The sequence below is a fragment of the Desmodus rotundus genome, chromosome 12, assembly GCF_022682495.2.
Source record: "Desmodus rotundus isolate HL8 chromosome 12, HLdesRot8A.1, whole genome shotgun sequence".
Taxonomy (NCBI): domain Eukaryota; kingdom Metazoa; phylum Chordata; class Mammalia; order Chiroptera; family Phyllostomidae; genus Desmodus; species Desmodus rotundus.
Genome location: NC_071398.1, coordinates 48,378,160 through 48,396,394, shown reverse-complemented (window position 1 = coordinate 48,396,394; position 18,235 = coordinate 48,378,160). Strand labels below are relative to the sequence as shown.

At 44.5% G+C, this 18,235-nt stretch overlaps 1 protein-coding gene across 1 annotated transcript; it reads right to left on the bottom strand.

Annotated features, from left to right (window-relative positions):
- Nucleotides 1-1,590: 1,590 nt before the first annotated feature.
- On the bottom strand, nt 1,591-15,917 carry ZNF331 (zinc finger protein 331). The gene is made up of 4 exons (XM_024578659.3): nt 15,797-15,917; nt 6,960-7,053; nt 5,590-5,716; nt 1,591-3,871 (listed from the first exon to the last, which is right to left on the bottom strand). Exons 2-4 carry the CDS (start codon nt 6,966-6,968, stop codon nt 2,583-2,585), a joined length of 1,425 nt encoding a protein of 474 aa, XP_024434427.1. The 5' UTR covers nt 6,969-7,053; nt 15,797-15,917; the 3' UTR covers nt 1,591-2,582.
- Nucleotides 15,918-18,235: the final 2,318 nt, after the last annotated feature.

The window sequence follows — 18,235 nt, the reverse complement described above, 5'->3', positions numbered from 1 at the left end:
CTGACTGGGGATCTGCAGCTTTGACGTATGGGGATGATGCTCTAGCCAACCGAGTACCCGGCCAGGGAGGTTTTCATTTTTAAAAGGTTGTAAAAATAACAAAAGGAGTATGTGACACAGAACATATGAGATTTGCAAAACTGACCTATTTACTATTTGGCCCTGAACAGAAAAAGCTTGGCAACCCCTGGTCTTGTGTAACTGAATGTGCCCACATTCATTCTGTTTGCTTTGTTGATGCGTTCAAACTTGCCTTGTTTTTTGATGTTTTACTTTGGCCACACATGCCTAGAAGAGATTGGAATGTTCTCTAGTGATCTCGGTTTTTTCTTTATATAATTACTTTTTTCATAGTCAGTCTGGCTAAAGGTTTGTCAGTTTTGCTAATCTTTTCAAAGAACCGACTTTTGGTTCCATTGATTAATTTTTCACCACTCTAATCTCTGTTATTTTCTTTCTGCTCACTTTTGGTTTGGTTTAGTTTGCTCTTCTTTTTCTAGTTTCTCAAGGTGTGGAGTTAGTTTATTGATTAGAGAGTTTTCTTTTTTTTTCTTTAAAGATTTTATTTTTATTTTTAGAGAGGGGAAGGAAGGAAGAAAGAGAGGGAGAGAAACAACAATGTGTGAGAGAAACATCAGTTGCCTTTCACATGCCCCCAAATGGGAATCTGGCCCATAACCCAGGCATGTGTCCTGACTGGGAATCAAACTGGCAACCCTTTGGTTTGCAGGCTGGCACTCAATCCATTGACCCATACCAGGTAGGTGTCATTTAACTTTTTTCAATTACAGTTGAAATTCAACATTGTTAGTTTCAGGCATAGGTCAGGTTTCATAACCACACTCCTCTGGGCTGTGACCACACCACCATCCCCATGTGCGGTTCTCCCCCCACCAGCTTTAGCACACACCCTGGATTCCCCAGGCTCCACTCACAAGCATTCAAGCCCTCCTCCAGCTCTCCAGGGTGCCTCCTAGACACTTCTTTCCTTGTCTCCCAGGATCTGTCTCTCCTTATGCCCTCTGCCTGTCTACTCCTCCCCCAGCTTTTCAAACTCACTCCCATGAAGCCCAGCCCTCCCCACTGGTATTCTCAGATTCCCACCATGGCTCTAGTTCTTTCCCCAATGTAAACCTTCACTCTAGGGCTGACTAAGATGGCTCACTTCCCTCCCAAGTGGAATTGCTCCCTCAACTCCCAGGATTCCATCCCAGGGCCTGGACCCTTCCTCAGGCCAAGCCCACTCCCTTCCCTCCAGCATCACCTCCCTGTCCCTGTTGTGAGACCTCCAGGATGTGGTAGGGGTCCTGTGTGCTGGCTCAGTTTCTTCCTGAACAGGTCATGTCTGCATATCCAACAAACTGGTTCGTACACAATTTTAATTTTAGCCATTCTGTCAGCATCTAGGGACCTCACATGGTGGTTTACCTGGCATTTCCTTGAAGGGAAATGATATTGAACACACGATTTCACTCACTTACTGGCCACTTGGTGATCTTCTCTTGTTCAATATTCAAGTCCTCCCCCGACTCTTTAATTGACTTATTATTGACTTGAAGCATTCTTTAAATATATATTTTTGATCTTAGAGAGAGGAAGGAAGAGAAGAAGAGAGAAGGAAACATTGATTTGTTGCCTCATTTATTTATGCATTCACTGGTTGATTCTTTTATGTGCCCTGCCGGGGATCAAACCTATAACCTTGGCACACTGGGATGATGTTCTAACCAACTGAGCTGCCCGGCCAAGGCTTTATATTGTCTATGTGAGTCTTCTGTCGGGTATATGCAAATATCTTCTCCCAGTCTGCTTCTTGCCTTTTAACTTCGTTCATGATGTCACTGATGAACACAACTTTGTACTTTTGATAAAGCTCAATTTATTAACCTTATTTTACGTTTAGTGTCTTTTGTGTCCTAAGAAACACCATGGTCCCCAAGGCTGTGAAAACTATATTTTCTTCTAGAAGTCTGATAGTCTTTTCTAAACTTGCCATCCCTACAGGGGGTCTTGTAATAATTTACTAATAGCAACACCGATGGTAATGACAGTAAGAATGACCAGCTAATATTTATTGAGCTTACACAAAATTCCAGATACACTTTCAAGGAGTTTACACGTACCAAACTCATTCAGTCACAACAGCAGTATTAGGTAGGTGTGATGACCCCCATTTCACGAATAGTGCACAGGGAGGGGTAACAGCCGATTTTCCCAGTGTCTCACAGGGAGTTGAGAGGCGGGATGGTCACGACAACTGGTAGGCAGGGTATGTACCGTGATGAAAGGCTCTTGTGTGTATGTTACATTAGCAGTTATTCCCCAGAATGAATCCGAAATGAGACTGAAAGGTACTGGAAAGCTTTTATGCATCCATTAAACCCATCCAGTAAAAAAAACTGTCTACACTGAGTGTGTTCTGATTATGAAGGAGAAGTGATTTCTCCAGTCTCCAAATCTGCTTCTAGCATGGCTATCCTGATATTCTATAAGCAGAAGAGAGATCAGGGAAGACTTCCTGATGTTAAATCATATCACGAATTTCCCGCATGTTGTGGAAGGAATGAATGCTGCTTAGAGGCCTATGGACATTCTTTGTATTCAAAAGGTTTGCCGACAGTGTGAATTCTCTGCTGTGCTCTGAAATGATTTATGGGGTTACAGGCCTTTCCACCTTCCTTACACTCATGGGGTTTCTCACTGGTGTGCACTTTCTGATGCTGTGTAAGTTGATGACCATGACTAAAGGCCTTCCTGCACTCTTTACACTCATAGGGTTTCTCCCCCGTATGAATTCTCTCATGTTTAACAAGGCTTGACCCATAAATAAAGGCCTTTCCACACTCCTTACATTTATAAGGCGTTTCACCAGTGTGAATTCTTTCGTGTTGAGTAAGGTGGTAGCCACAGTTAAAGCCTTTCCCACATTCTGTGCATTTATATGGCTTCTCACCCGTATGGATTCTCTCGTGCTTAACAAGGCTTGAACCCCAACGAAAGGCCTTCCCACACTCCTTACATTCGTGAGGCTTCTCACCAGTGTGAATTTTCTGATGCTGAGTAAGGTAATTGACACGTGTGAAGGCCTTCCCACATTCTTGACATTCGTAGGGCTTCTCACCGGTATGAATTCTTTTATGTTGAGCGAGGCTCGAACCACAGATGAAGGCCTTCCCACAGTCTTGACATTCATAGGGCTTATCACCACTGTGGATCCTCTTGTGCTGAATTAGTTTATACACACGGCTGAAGGTCTTCCCACAGTCTTTGCACTCGTAGTCCTTCTCGCCAGTGTGAAACCTCTGATGCTGAGTGAGTTCATCGCCACGTCTGAACGCCTTCCCACAGTCTCTACACTCATAGGGCTTCTCGCCCGTATGAATTCGTTTGTGGATAACGAGGCTCGAGCCCCAACGAAAGGCCTTCCCGCAGTCCTTACACTCATAGGGTTTCTCACCAGTGTGAATTTTCTGGTGCTGAGTCAGTTGGTTACCCCAACGGAAGGCCTTTTTACATTCTTTACACTCATAGGGTTTCTCACCAGTGTGAATTTTCTGGTGTTGAGTGAGCTGATAGCCACGACTAAAGGCCTTCCCACATTCCTTACATTCATAGGAATTCTCCCTATTATGAAGCCTCTGGTGTGGTCGCGAAGAGGGATTTTCTCTCTCAGTGGGCTTTTTTGCACAGCTGGTTTTCATTTGGTTGAAATATCCCTCTCGAGGGCCCTGTGTTCCTTCCAACTCACCTTCACACATCCAATCAAGGCCAAGGGATTTACTTTTCCCATCTGGGGTCCATCTGGAAAAACGTATTTCATAAGTGCCCTTTTCTGTAGATAAATTCTTCGTCTCATATGGTGACTCCAAATCTGGGGGAAAAAAAACCACATATTTTTCTCTCCTTTTAAGGAAAACAAAACAAGAAACACAAAGAAACCTAGCTACAAATCAAAAACTCCTCCAGTAGAAATAAAACTTCTCTAGTAGAATAAAGATGGGTCAACTAGACCTTTGTTAAAATGTAAAGTCCACGTCTGACACCACAATGTTTAATGAAGAAACACTGAAGACTGACTATGGGCCCTGCTATTTTGTATCAGCTGACACAATTAAGCAAAGGACATTAGAGGAGGAAATCTCAAAAATGGAGATGAAAAAAAGCACAACTGGTAGATGATGTGATGACATACCTGGAAAACCCAGGAAAATCGAATTTTATAACCACCTAAAAGTCACAATCAGAGACTTCAAAAAAGAGAAGGGGATAGAGAACAAACAGGTGGACCAGACAGGTAAGGAAAAGGTCCTATTTTAAAGTGCTGACGGCATGATCCCTGCAGGCAAGTAGAACACAGTAGTTGACAGTATGGATTCTGGACCAGAATTCTTTTTCTTTTAAAGATTTTATTTATTTATTTTTAGAGGCGGGGAGAGAGGGAGAAAAAAAAGGGAGAGAAACACTGACTGGCTGCCTCTTCCAAGCCCCGACCCAGGGCCCGGCCAGCAATCCACGCATGTGCCCTAACCGGGAATTGAACGGCGATCTTTAGGTTGCCAGGCCAGTGCTCAATCCACTGAGCCACATCAGCCAGGGCAGGGCCAGAATTCTTATGTTCAATTCTTGCTTCTGCCTCCTCTGACCACGTTACTGTGCACCCCAGCATACTCACCCACAAATCAGACTTAATCACGGTGCTTATCTCATAAACTTGTGAGGATGAAATGAAATGTGTTTGCACACACACACACAGTGCCTAGAACAATGCCTGGTATGGAGTAAGCACAGTATTGGCCATAAATATCATGGCTGTTATTTTACTAACAGAAAAATAAGAATTTTTTTAAAAAAGATTTTATTTATTTCTTTTTAGAGAGAAGGGAAGGGAGGGAGAAAGAGAGGGAGAGAAAACATCAGTGTGTGGTTGCGTCTCACGTGGCCCCCACTGGGGACCTGGCCTGCAACCCAGGCGTGTGCCTTGACTAGGAATCGAACTAGCAACCCTTTGGTTCATAGCCGCGCTCAATCCACTGAGCTACACCGGCCAGGGCCAAGAAATTTTCTGAGACAACAAGAAGATATTATCATCCAACGTTTAACTCAGAGTTCATAGATTTATAACCTTCAACCTCACTTCTGGTACAACATGTCAGAAATGGAATATGCTCACTTTGGTTTTACATGAATTGTTTGTTCAATTCACTTCCACATCAGACACAGAGGCTGCTTTACTAGAGAAAATCAAGTCACCCCAAAGAACCACAGGTAATTTGGGCATTAACAGAGTATATCATAGTATGAAGCTTGGTTTCCTTGGAGATGGTTGTGAAATAAATATTCCAGAATTCTAATTCATCCTTTGTTCATTAAGAGAGTGGTAACTGCAGGAAGGGCCTGACAAAGGTGGGAAGATCACTGATGGATGACAAGGGAAAGGTGTGTATACCCACTTTCCACTTGACAAAGCTCAAAGCATTCCCAGGAACAGGAAGAAGATTCAACTCAGTTTTTAAAAGTCCTAAGGTTCTCAATGGAGGGAGCTGACATTCCAGGGCGCAGAGTCTAAGTTATATGACGCAGGCAACTCACCCAGGGAGACCAAGTTACTGTAGTTCTCCAACATCACATCCCAGTACAGGTCCCTCTGTGTTGAGTCCAGGCAGGCCCACTCCTCCTGAGAGAAGTCTATGGCCACATCTGAGAAGGTCACCAGACCCTGAAAACACAATGATGAAATGAAAGGGCACAGTTCCAAGAGGAAGGAGAAGAGAGGAAGGCCTACGCTCTGGGTAGAGTGGATATAGTGCGTAGACCGAAAGCCTATGATACAGGTAGGGGACAGTGAGGACAGGACCGAGACAAGCAGAATCCCTCCATGTCACCCAAGAGATTCCCACACATCCCACCCTGCTAGAGCATGGATGAAACAATCCCAGATTTCCCCCCACTCACAAGCACAGAGCCTGCCATGTGCCTGCCTCACATTCCCACATATTCTCAGCTGGTGAGGATTCCTGTGGCATCCTTTGCCCTTTAAGGGGAAAGAAGATAATTCTCACGGTTTTGTTTCAGAAATGTAATATAAGCTCTTTTATCTTTGGAAATAGGGTTTGCATGTTTGAATGTTTTCAAGCCTCAAGTTCATCATTTTTGCCAAGTTATCTTTTAAGCAGTCTTCCTCTGTGATGACAAAGACATTTTTTACTCCATCATAAGGATGGATTAGACTCTAATTATTATAGTTATACACTTAGGTTGGACAGATGACTAAGGTTTTTCCCAATTCTGAGAGTATGTGATCATCTCCTTCTCCATCCTGGATGATCTTACCTGTTACCACCTCCTCCCCTGCCCCTCCTTGGTTCCTGATTTAGAACACATGGTATCAGATGATGCCAAGCATACAGACGTCTGGCGGTTTGGTTCAACAACAACACTGACCTCTCAGGTACCCTGGGCAAGAATGTGGTCACTGAGCTCATTGGCCCAATCACAGCTCTATCTGATTCTAAAGCCTCATAATGCTTGGGCGGTTACCACGCACTAAGCCCCAGACCAGTGAAGAGGAATATTCCCTCTTATCTGCCTGAAAAAAAGGTAAGTGCAGACTTTTTGTATTCTCCTGTGGGCAAATGGGTCCAGCATCTCTAACTAATCAAACCATAGATCTGATTCAAATCTTTCTTTCAAAAGACTTTCTTCCTACATTGCTCCAATATTTCTCTTAACAAAAAACTAAGCACAAGGGAGATACTGAGTAATCAGCTCCACATTGTGTGAACATTAGCCACACAGGTGGGCACGGGGCTACATCACCGTTCACTGGAACAGAACGAACTGGGAAGTAGGTATTGAGATGGGACTTGCTTGGGCTGGAGGCTTCCGGATAATTTGTAAAAACAGCCACAGGACTTGAATATCACATACATTTCAAGAAGGAAAGAGAAATACACACTTACGTGGGCCATAATTTTAGAATCAAAGAACTGATCGGTTGTCTAGGGGTTTCCTTTACCGAAGGCACAGAATCCAGAGAATCCAGAAAAGCCAGAGCTAGATGAGGAGAGAGAGGCATTGAAATTAGTGCACCTTAGTTCCCAAAACGACTGACCACAACCTTTGTGCTCCACCTTTGCTTCCAGAGAACCGCTGGCTCCTTTCCCAGCACCCATATGCAAATCTACACATCTGGAACAGATTAAACAGATTCTGGGAAAAACAAAAACAAACACAAACAAGCACTCCCTCAAACTCCAGGAAACCCAGCAGCACAGAATGAAAGAGAGGAGTTGTTATTTATCTATTTTTTGCCTTGAAGTCAGACCCAAACATTTTAGCAGGATTTCTGGCCAGTTCCCTGTTAGGGGGTAAGTGTTAAGAATGTGGCCTTGACAAAAGACAGGTCTGGCCTTTGGCCTCAGCTTCTGAGAGGTAATTTACCTCATACTCAATAGGAAGGTCTTTGTTTTGGGTACCAACTGGCCATACTGCATCTTAGGATGGGACTGGCCATTCCTAACAGCCTTGGCGGGGAGTGGGGGCTGGCCACACCCAACAGTCTGCAGGTGGGATCTTGCCGTGCTAGAAGGACCAACCAGGTGATTCGGGATAGGGGTTTTGGGTCATGGGGTATCAGTTAACCTGGAAACTGAAGTTAACATCTGAACAATGAATCAATCAATCATGTCTATACATCCACATAATCAATCCGTCAACTGTGCCTACATGGTGAAGCCCCAGTGAACCCTGGACATTGGTGCCCAGTTACGAGTCCCTGGTTGGCAACGCTCTGTGCGTGCTGTCATACACCGATGCAGAGTAACCAGTCCTGACTCCTTGGGGAGAGGGTACTGGAAGCTCATGTTGTAAACACCCCTGGGCCTCGCCTTACACACCTGTTTCCTTGGCTGATGCTAATCTGTATCCTTTCCGGGTAGTAAACCATACCCCTGAGTAGAATAGCTTCCAGGGAGCTCTGGGAGTCCTTCTAGTCCTGAATTATTGAACCTCAGGCTGGTTTCCGGAAATTCCCAAACCCACACTTGGCGTTAAAACTGAGGGTGGTCTTGGGTGGAGGCTGCACCCTCAAACCTCCCAGTAGGGCTAGCTCCAGGCAGCGGGGGTTGTGAGCTGGACCTGAGTGGGTGTGTTTAGGGTGCTTAGTGTCCCTCTGGGTCCATCCTGCTCCCCTGGTCACACTGTCCAGGGTCAGAAGGGGCTGCATCATCCAAACTTGAGTCTTTTCTGCCTCTAGATAGGGTGATGAGGGTCAGGACATGGCGGGTGGATGGGGAGGAGAAGGAAATGCCCAGGCAGCGTCAGCGCTCTGTGTCCAGAAAAGCTGATTACATAAACACATGCAGGCTGTCAATGCAAAACACTGATGTTAGTGATTACTCTCTGCTAAGTTGGAAGAAATACTCAGGCATGAAAAATATTTCAGATATGTTGTTAGTAGGAAAATCAGGGTACCAATACCAGATGATACATTTGTAAAATTCTATATATAAATATATACACACACAATATGATATATTTATATATAAGATATATGAATACACACACACAGAGACAAACACAGATACTGATAAACCAACCATAAGACATCAACGGAAGGAGAGACATAAAAAGAGAAATAGAGGAATGGAAGGAAACATCCTGGAAAGTTATATGCTCCTCGAACAGAGGAGAGTTAACACAGCGGGTCTGAAACTACTCTCCCTCAGCCTGCTTCCAAGATTGCTCCTTGGCTGGACTTCCAGTGACCCCAGCACTTCGTAGCTGATAACAGGGGCTCACGTTTCTGGAACTTTAGTAGGTGCCAGGCAGAGGGTGTCCATGAGACTGACGCTGGATAAACCCTGGGCTCCCAGCCTGTGAGCTTCTCATGGACACACCATATCTGTGTGCGCTGTCGGAACTGGATGGCGGAGGCATTAAGCATGTCCCGTGAGCTTGCGGCCGTTTTTTTCCTGGGTGCCTTTCCCTCTGGGGACTTCGCTGTGTATCCTTTGTACCCTTTCTCTGTAACAAATCTTAGCCATGAGCATGGCGGTGGGTTGAATCCTGAGTCTATCTAGAGAATCACTGAACCTGGCGGTGGCCTTGGGTGTTGAGTTCCCTCTGATGTTGAGTTCCTTTTTCTTTTTCTTTTGGTATAAGTATACCTCACTGGGAATTGTAAACAATGACTAAAATTCCAAGTGATGCCGCTCAGTTTTCTGTCTCCATGGGAGGATGAACTGTATTTCTGAACTTGCCCTTTCAGCCATGGTGTACTGCAGACAACTGCTTCATCAACTGACCCTGTCAGTCTTCGCTTTGCACCGTATATCATTAGAAAAAATATCTAAGGTACACAACTTAGAAAAGGAACTCTATTTATCTCCATCTGGGGCCTGTGCACTCTTTGGTCACGACCTGCCCTCAGTGGCTATAGTGAGAACGATGCCCTGGTCCTAGTACCTCCCAGGGCAGATCACCTGCGATTCACTCCAGGCCTTGACCACACCGGCTGTCTTGTGGTTCTTCCATTCGCAGTTTCCCTTCCTTGCTGGATGACAAGCAATGGACTGGCCACCGTGTCCTTCCAGTCATTCCAAATACTAATACCACAGGGTCAGGCACATTGCAGGCACTTAGCAGAAGTATGACTTTTGTCTCAAAACTCCACTCTTATAGCATAATCAATAAATATATTAAAAAACAAAATAAACAAACAAAAAACTCCACTCTTTGGAATGTATCCCAAGGAAGAAGCTATAATAGTACACACATATATGCACATAAATGTTTGGAGAATTTTTTATGGGAGATTAAAAAAAAATTGAGGTAACTGTAGATGCACGTGCAGTTATAAGAAATAATACAAAGGGACCCTGTGTACCCTTTACCCAGTTTACTCCAATGGTACCACATAGCAGAACTGCGGTACAGTATAACAACCAGGACATTGAGAATGATACAATCCATCAATTTATTTGGATTTTCCAGAGAATTACTTTAAAAAATGAAAAAGTAGAAATAGAAATATCTCAAAGTAAAGGACAGAGTAAATAAATATGGTCTGCTATCACGGCAGATATTTATCAGTACTGATATTGACTTTTATTAATTGAGTGGAATTTAAGATGAATAACGAAGCGAAGAACGTAGGTCTGAAAGGTATGTATAATGTGGGAGGAGAGGTCTCGGTGAAATGAAGAACACACGTTCTGTGGTCTGACTTTTGGGATGTGAATTTTGGTGAGTGATTTGACAGTGAGTGACCTCAGAGTGTTTGTTCCCCTGCAGGTAAGATTGGGGTAAAAAGTGTAGCTTCTGGGTGTGACTGTCTCAACGATTAAGAAGAGAATCTATACAAAACACAATAATATTTAGTAATTATGCAATACAAGTGAGCTATTATTTTTGAAGATCGATAATGTCACATATGCCTCAACCCATTTTTATGAAATTCAGGCCTGCTGTGTCTGAAAAATATGTGTATATCACTGATGCTAACTAAATGCTTTCTGAGCCTCTTAAATGAAATTCTTTTTAATTAACAATATTAGCAAAAAAAAAAAAGAAAAAATTCTGAGATACACAAAAAGGAGATGTTCCCTCCCCACCAATAAAGAGGGAGAACTATGATCTTGCATCAAAAATTCAGTTGAAAGAATCTAAACTGAGACAAGGCCAAACTGAGACCATTAGATGCCAAAATGAGAACATCTCTGAGTACGTAAATCTTGTCTTCTGTATGATATGGGAGATATATGCAAACATTTAAAATACTTTATTTATACATTTTTAGAGAAAGGGGAAAGGAGGGAGAAAGAAAGGGAGAGAAACCTCAATGTGTAGTTGCCTCTCACACGCCTCCAACTGGGGACCTGGCTTGCAACCCAGGCATGTGCCCTGACTGGGAATCACACCGGCGCCCTTTTGGTTTGCAGGCTGGCACTTGATCCACTGAGCCACACCAGCCAGGGCTTGGGAGATGTTTTCAAAGCAAGAAGGGGATTGTTGGCATGCCTCTCCCCTCCCCACACGCTCACACAGGTATTATATGACCCATGGATGAAGTGGATTCCTTTTACAGACTAAGATCTGGAGAGCCTTTGGCTCATTTACATGATCAGTTAGCAGAATTCAGTGCTCTCGAAACAAAACCATACACATATGCTTAGAGCAGAAGGGGAGGACTGGAAACACACATACCGTAACATCAATAGTCATTTTCTCTGGACGATATGGTCATAGGTAATTTACAGTTTCTTCTTTATGAGCTCCTCAGGAAAGTGATTTTTTTTTTTTTGCAGCAGGCCTGCAGTATTCCCCGTATAAGAAATATAATTTAAGACAGTCCCAAATTAAAAAGAAAATTAACAAAGAAAAAATTCCCATAGTTATGGGGGGTGTGGTATATTGCAGTCATTAAGGGAAAGTTGAATGATTAGGCCTGTGGTAGACAAAGTAACTGTCTCCCAAGATGTCCACGTCCTATTTCTGGAAACTGTGAATATGTTACTTTACATAGCAAAGGGGAGTTAGGTCACAGGCGGACTTAAAGTCACTAATCAGCTGACCTTAAGATAGGAAGAGTACCCAGAATTATCTACGTGGGTCCAATGCAATTGCGAGGGTCCATAAAAATAGATGGGGGTATCAGAGAAGAGAAAGATCTGACAACAGAGGCAGGTTCAGAGTGATGTGACCTGAAAGGGCTTGTCCTTGCTGGCTTTGAAGATGGAAGGATGGGCTTGTAATTCCAAGAACTTGTGCAGCCTTGAGAAACTGGGAAAGGCAGGTAAAGAGTGCCCCCTAGAGCCTCTGAAAAGGAAAGCAGCCTTACCAACACCTTGGTTTTAGCCAGGTGAGACCCGTTTAGGACTTCTGACATCTAGGACTGTAAGAAAACAAATCTGTGCTGTTTTAAGCCACTAAATCTGTGGCAATCTGTTACAGTAGTAAAAGGAAAGTGAGACAAGGCCCACTATTGGAAAAACGGATGACAAACCAATCACCTCCCTGGTGTTGAACATCCTCTCACTGTCTCAACAACGCCATCAGACCCTGAGCGCAACAGTGCAGCTAAGCGCCTCCCCAGACTGATTAGGGAAAGTGTGCAAGGCAGACAGAAGAGTGTTTGGTACAGGGAAGGTGTTCAATAAAAGTGGCCCCACTCCCTTCCTTCTTCCCTGAATTATCAATTAAAATGTCATATTGAGTCCTGGCCAGGTAGCTCAGTTGGTTAAAGCATCATCCTGATACACCAAGGTTGTGGGTTTGATCCGCAGTCAGGACACATATAGGAATAAACCAATGAATGCATAACTAAGTGGAACAACAAATTGATGTTTCTCTCCCTTTCTTTCTTTCTCTCTCCCTCCCTCCTTCCCTTCCTCTTTTTCTCAAATCAATAAAAAAAATTTTGGCTGAGGTGGGGGGGGGAGTTGTGAGGGGTAAATGCAGACAACTGTAATTGAACAACAATAAAATAATTAAAAAAAAAATTAGCCCTGGTATTGAGTGCCAGACTGTGAACCAAAGGGTCGTGGGTTCTGGCACATGCCTGGGTTGTGGGCCAGGTCCCCAATAGGGGGCGTGCAAGAGGCAACCACACATTGATGTTTCTCTCCCCCTCTTTCTTCCTCCCTTCCCCTCTCTGTAAAAATAAATAAAAACTTTTTAAAAAGTTAAAAGTACATGAATCTTTTAAATAATAAAAAAGTAAAAATATATTAAATAGGATACTAAAAAAGTATTTTATTGAATAAGATTTTATGCTAATTAAAAATTTTCATGCATAATGTTTATATCTATGAGTACTGCTCAATATTTTATCACATGCATTTTTCTTCATGACTGTTTCTAAACATCATTCTGCATAGCTGCATCATACTCCATACCATGAATTTGGTGTGATTTACTTTAACCACTTCCATCACCCTGGATACTGACTATGGTCGGGGCAACACTAACTGTGGTCTGGTTAACACAATCTTTGATTCTAGACCAAGGGTCTAATTGGGGGGGACATGTCCACACTTGTGAATGCCACGAAGTTATGGGCTTTTTTCCCAGGATGAAGCCATACTTAAAAACATATGCAATAAGTCTGTATACAATTTCCCTTGAAAAATGGTAAATTAAATTAAAGGAAGAACCTTAGGCTAAAGATTCCCGTTCTACGCTCTGGTTCATTTTAAGAACTTGCAAGTACCCATCACAATGAACTTCATATGTATGTTGCTCCTGACCTATAGAACAACCGGACTTAACACAGAGCAAAAACAGGGTTCGCTGAACACTTAGGCTCTGGGGGCTGTTCTAAGGGGCATTACTATGTTAGCTCATCCTCCTCACAACCCTCCCTTTAAAAGGCCCAAAATGCTAAGAAGAGGCAGAGACAGGACTGGAGCCCCAATACTCTCGATTGGGCTTGGCAAACGACAGTCCCAAAGTCTGTTTTTGCACGGCCAGATGCTAAGAATGGATTTTACATTTTTAAAGGGTTGTAAAAACAAAAATAAACTATCAAAAAATAAAGGAGGGGGCACAATTCTCCACACCTTAAATGTGAGCTACACATAGTGACTTCCTTCCAAAGAGTATGATATGGAAAGAGGGAAAATGGGTAACTTTCCAGGGGAGAAAACTGACAAAACACTACCTTGGCCAGGTGGTCAAGGGCAACCTCAACAATCATAAATGCTGTTGACAGTTTGCACCCTCTGTCTGTGATCTTGCACTCTCAAACCCACAAACCCAGTCTAATCATGGGAAAAACATCAGATTCCAGTGGAGGAGCGTCCTGCTAAATACCCGACCAGTACCTCTTAAAACTGTCAAGGTCATCAGAAATAAGGGAGGTCTGAGAAACTGTCACAGCCAAGAGGAGCCCAAGGAGACATGACAACGAATTGTACGTGGTCTCCTAGGTGGGATCCTGGAACAGATGAAGAAGCTAATGTAAAAACTAAGGAAAATGAAGACTAAAGCATGGACTCTAGTTAACAATAATGTATCAAAATCGGCCCATTCATTAAAACTAATGCCCTATACTAATGTAAGTGGGTAACAATGGGGGAAATTTGGTGCAGGGTACCTGGGAATTCTCTGTACCAAAAACATAAAATATTTCATATAGGACCCTTTCCAGAAAAAGTTGACCAGCCTGGGCTCTGGCTCCAGAACCCATAACCAATATCAATTGCTTCTCACAGTTCATACAAGATGCAACTAAATAAACCCTCAGACCCCAAACAAGACCTGGCGCAATACAATGCATTTCTATTTATCGACTACTGAAAGAAATCCCTGCCTTTATGACAAAGACGTTTGCTCAGACTCACTCTCAAAAGCCCCACGAAGCGTTTTACTTTGTTTTCAAACCTTCTCCTTTTTTATTGTGCTCTGAACGCCAGGCCCGTGCAAAGACCAAAGATGTCTAGTGTTTGATTCCACCTAAAAACGAATATCCTCTTTACCAAATCACAATCTAAAATAAAGCGCAAACACTAACCTCCCAGTGGTATTCTTGGATACCATCGGATTCTTAGAAAAGAGGAACATACAAGGGGATGTTACAATTGGCCAAGAGGTGAGTGCTCACTGGAAGGAATTTCTGGGATAGGTCACTGTTAGGGAGGGCATTTTGGGCCAAGTAAAGCAAATATCCTTAAGCCCTATAAACTAATCATTTACTGAACAACAACAACAAAAACTGAACCTTGATTTTAAGATGTGTAAGGATTCTTCTCCCTCCTGGGGATGCTTTTTCTGAAGGATGGCTGGCCTGGGGGAAAGAGAAGGATAGAAGGAGACACCAGGACCTTTCTGGAGCACAGGCTATCTCAGAACACACTCTCCGAAACCAACCAGAAACAAGGGGGAACTCGGATCTGAGTATTTCAGAGATTCCTGGGGACTAGGCTCTACCGATGAGCTTTTGCAATATGTACCTGTTCCCTCCCCCCACCTGCCAAGTCAGGGGCCTCTCCCCTGGAAAACAGGGAAACATTCCTGGGGCCTTTCCATCCTGTCATTCAAGCCAGTAGGATAAGCACTTTCAGCTCTAAAATAGCAATCTCAGGACTAGGCGCCCTCTTGTTTGTCATTTTCATTACAGGGTTCAGGCTCTGACTTCCCTCTGGGGCTCCTGCATCTAGAAGGTGCCACCTGGCTGGGAAGCGAAGGCAGGGGAGCGGCAGAGACATCACAGCTACGGGCTACGCTGTCGCACACACCAGTGCCCACTCAGTTGTGGCCACACACCCAATTATCCCAGCACAATCCCGCACTGGTCACAGCTGAACAATCGCACCGTTAGGAGACACACCTTGGTCCTGTCACACCCACTGACACCCACGTCTGAGTCACGGTGCCCGGCCCTGAGCACCGTACAGAGAAGCAAAGGCACATTTCGCAGCCACGGAGACGCATGCGGGCCCTGCCACACCCGCAGAGCCCACACGCAGGTAACTCAGACAGAGCAGCGTCACCAAGTTACGGCGCGGCCGTGTCCCCCTCATCCCCCAAACTTATAATCACGTGCAAGTGCGTCACAGCCAGGGTGACAGGGCCTGTCACCCTCACCGACGCTCGCACGCACATCAGTGCTGGGGACGTGGCCCAGTCCCTGACATTGACACACACGCGCGCGCGCGCACACACATCCCTCTCTGCAGCCGCTCCCACAGCCACAGGCCAAGGCTCCGCTTCAGGCTTCCTGGCCCGGGGCGTCTCGCTCCCCGCCATCCCCCGCGGCATCCCGCGCCAGTTCCCACCTGGGATGCTAACAACTTACCGCTCGGAGCTCAGCGACCGACAGGGCGTCACGAGGGGGCGCAGGGTTGAGGTTAACTCTGGACAGCGGCCAGAGAAGCCAGAACCTAAAAAACCCTGCGCGCTGGAAGCGCACCTCCCAGCATGCAACTCGGAGCGCTCCTAAGGGAGCCGTGCCTCAGAGGCCTCTGGGAAATGTAGTCCTGAATCCGGGAATCCAGCGTTGGAAGCGGCTCACTTTTCTAGCGTGCAGCTCTGCAAGGCCTCAATGAACTTTACGCACAGACTTCTGGGAAATGCAATTCACCTCGCGGAAGCCGTCTGCGCTGGAAGCACGGCCTTCAGGAGGCATCTTGCCGTGTCCCCCAAAAGACCTGTACCTCCAGAATTTGGGGGGTTTGGGTGTGCGATACGTGTTACAGACACAGCTGTAGAATCTACGAATGCTGGGAACCCTGCTCGCCCTTCAGATTTTTCCTATGAATTTCGGCCCACTGCTAAGGACAACGTGCCACCAACTCCTGGGGAATGGAGTTCAGTGTCAAGCAAGGACTCACCAAAAGAAAAGATGGGAGGGAGTCCTGCGATGTTGGTTGCTCTCCCCACCCATTTCGGACTCTTTCATTAGCTAGATAGTAATCTTTGGAATTAGAGCTGAATCTTGAACAACGTGGGTTTGAACTGCCAGGGTCCAGTTATATACTAGAATCCGCTGTACGTTTGAGTTGCTTTCTTTTCCTCCTTTCTTCCTTCAGATTTTACTTATTTATTTCTTTAGAGAGAGAAGGGAGAGAGGAAGGGAGAGAAACATGGATCGGTTGCCTCTGGTATGGCCAGCTAGGCACCTCAACCCAGGCATGTGTCCAGACCAGGAATCGAACTGAGAAGTTGGCTTTGCAGAATGACGCCCAACCAACTGACTCACGCTGCTCAGGGCTGCGTTCAAATTTCTTTAATGTGGCCCAGGGCTGCTTCCTGCCTTTTTTTTTTTTTTTTTTTTTTTTTTTTTAAGATTTAGGGGAAGGAAGGGAGAAAGAGGGAGAGAAACATCAATGTGTGGTTGCCTCTCATGCGCCCCCTACTGGTGACATGGCCTGCAACCCAGGCATGTGCCCTGACTGGGAATCCAACCTGCAACACTTTGGTTTGCAGGCTGGCACTCAATCCACTGAGCCACACCAGCCAGGGCAAACGGTAAAGTAGGTTGCTTCCTGCCTATTTTAAGTAACTGTTTTCAACAGTGTAAGGTAAAAGCTTAGGGTGGTGTGGACCACTTATATTTGGAAGTCGAGGTGTTTTCCTTTTAGTAAGTTGAAAACCGTTTTAAGTCGAAAGCTGTTTTTGCTGTCGGGTAGAGAGACACTGTGAGTCCAGTGAAGGCGCTGGAATCTTGGTGGGGGATAGATATAGAGCAGTTGTTGAGGTAAGAATGTTCAAACTTGTAGATAATTTTTATAAAAATATAATTGAGCCAAACAGGATACTCTTGTAAGCAGGATCTGAACAGAATGAGAAAAATGCTTCCAAATGAGAAGAATGAGAATATCAGTCTGCAACTTTTATGCATTTGGAATTAAGGAGGGAAGGTAAGGAGGATTACTTTAAGGGAGAAAGCACGGTGGGGATTAAATACCAGAGAGTCAACGAGATTGTGTGATCTCTTGAGGGTGGTTATTATTATTTCAGTGGTGTGTTAACCTATCAACAGATGCATGGAGACAATGGACAAAGCTTGCTTAAGGCAAAGATAAATCTTTTACTAAAGAAGTTAAATGCCTAGGGTGTGACTACCCACTATGGTCTGCTCAGTTAGGAATTTATGATCAAAATACTTTCCCCAGAACCCCTTTTTCTTTCACACAGTGGTGTGATCCGGGAGTATGTATGGCGTAAACAATGACTAATTATTTAATTAGTCGTGGACTGGCTCTATCTGTAAGGGGATAGAAACTGGAAGGCGAAATGCAAAACTTTGCTTGTGCGGAATGTTCAATTTTATTTTATTTTTTAATCTTCACCTGAGGATATGTTTATTGATTTTAGAGACAGAGGAAGGGAGGGAGGGAGAGAGGGAAAAGGAGGGGAGAGAGAGAGAGAGAGAAAGGGAGAGAAAGAGAGAAAGAACATTGATGTGAAAGAGAAGCATCAATTGGTTACCTTGCATACCCTCCCCGTCTGAGACCGGGGATCTAACTCACAACCTTTCGGTGAACCGGATGATGCTCCAACCACTTGAGCCACCAGGCCAGGGTGGAATGTGCAATTTTATATTGACTTCCACCAGTACTTAATTTCTATTTCCCCCCATACTACAAGGCAGAGAAGCAACCCTGAAGCCTCAGACCTGGGTGTTGTGGGTGGAGGGGAATCTAATAATTTAGGTCACCAATGCGTTGCTTTAAAATAGCAACTTAAAAACTTTAACAATAGATATTAATTCCTTGGTTCCTCTTTGTCTTCA

Coding starts and splice junctions, on each gene's coding strand:
- ZNF331 (XM_024578659.3), bottom strand. Junction 3,872..5,589: donor CAGTAACTTGGTCTCCCTGG/GTGAGTTGCCTG, acceptor TTTTTCCCCCAG/ATTTGGAGTCACCATATGAG.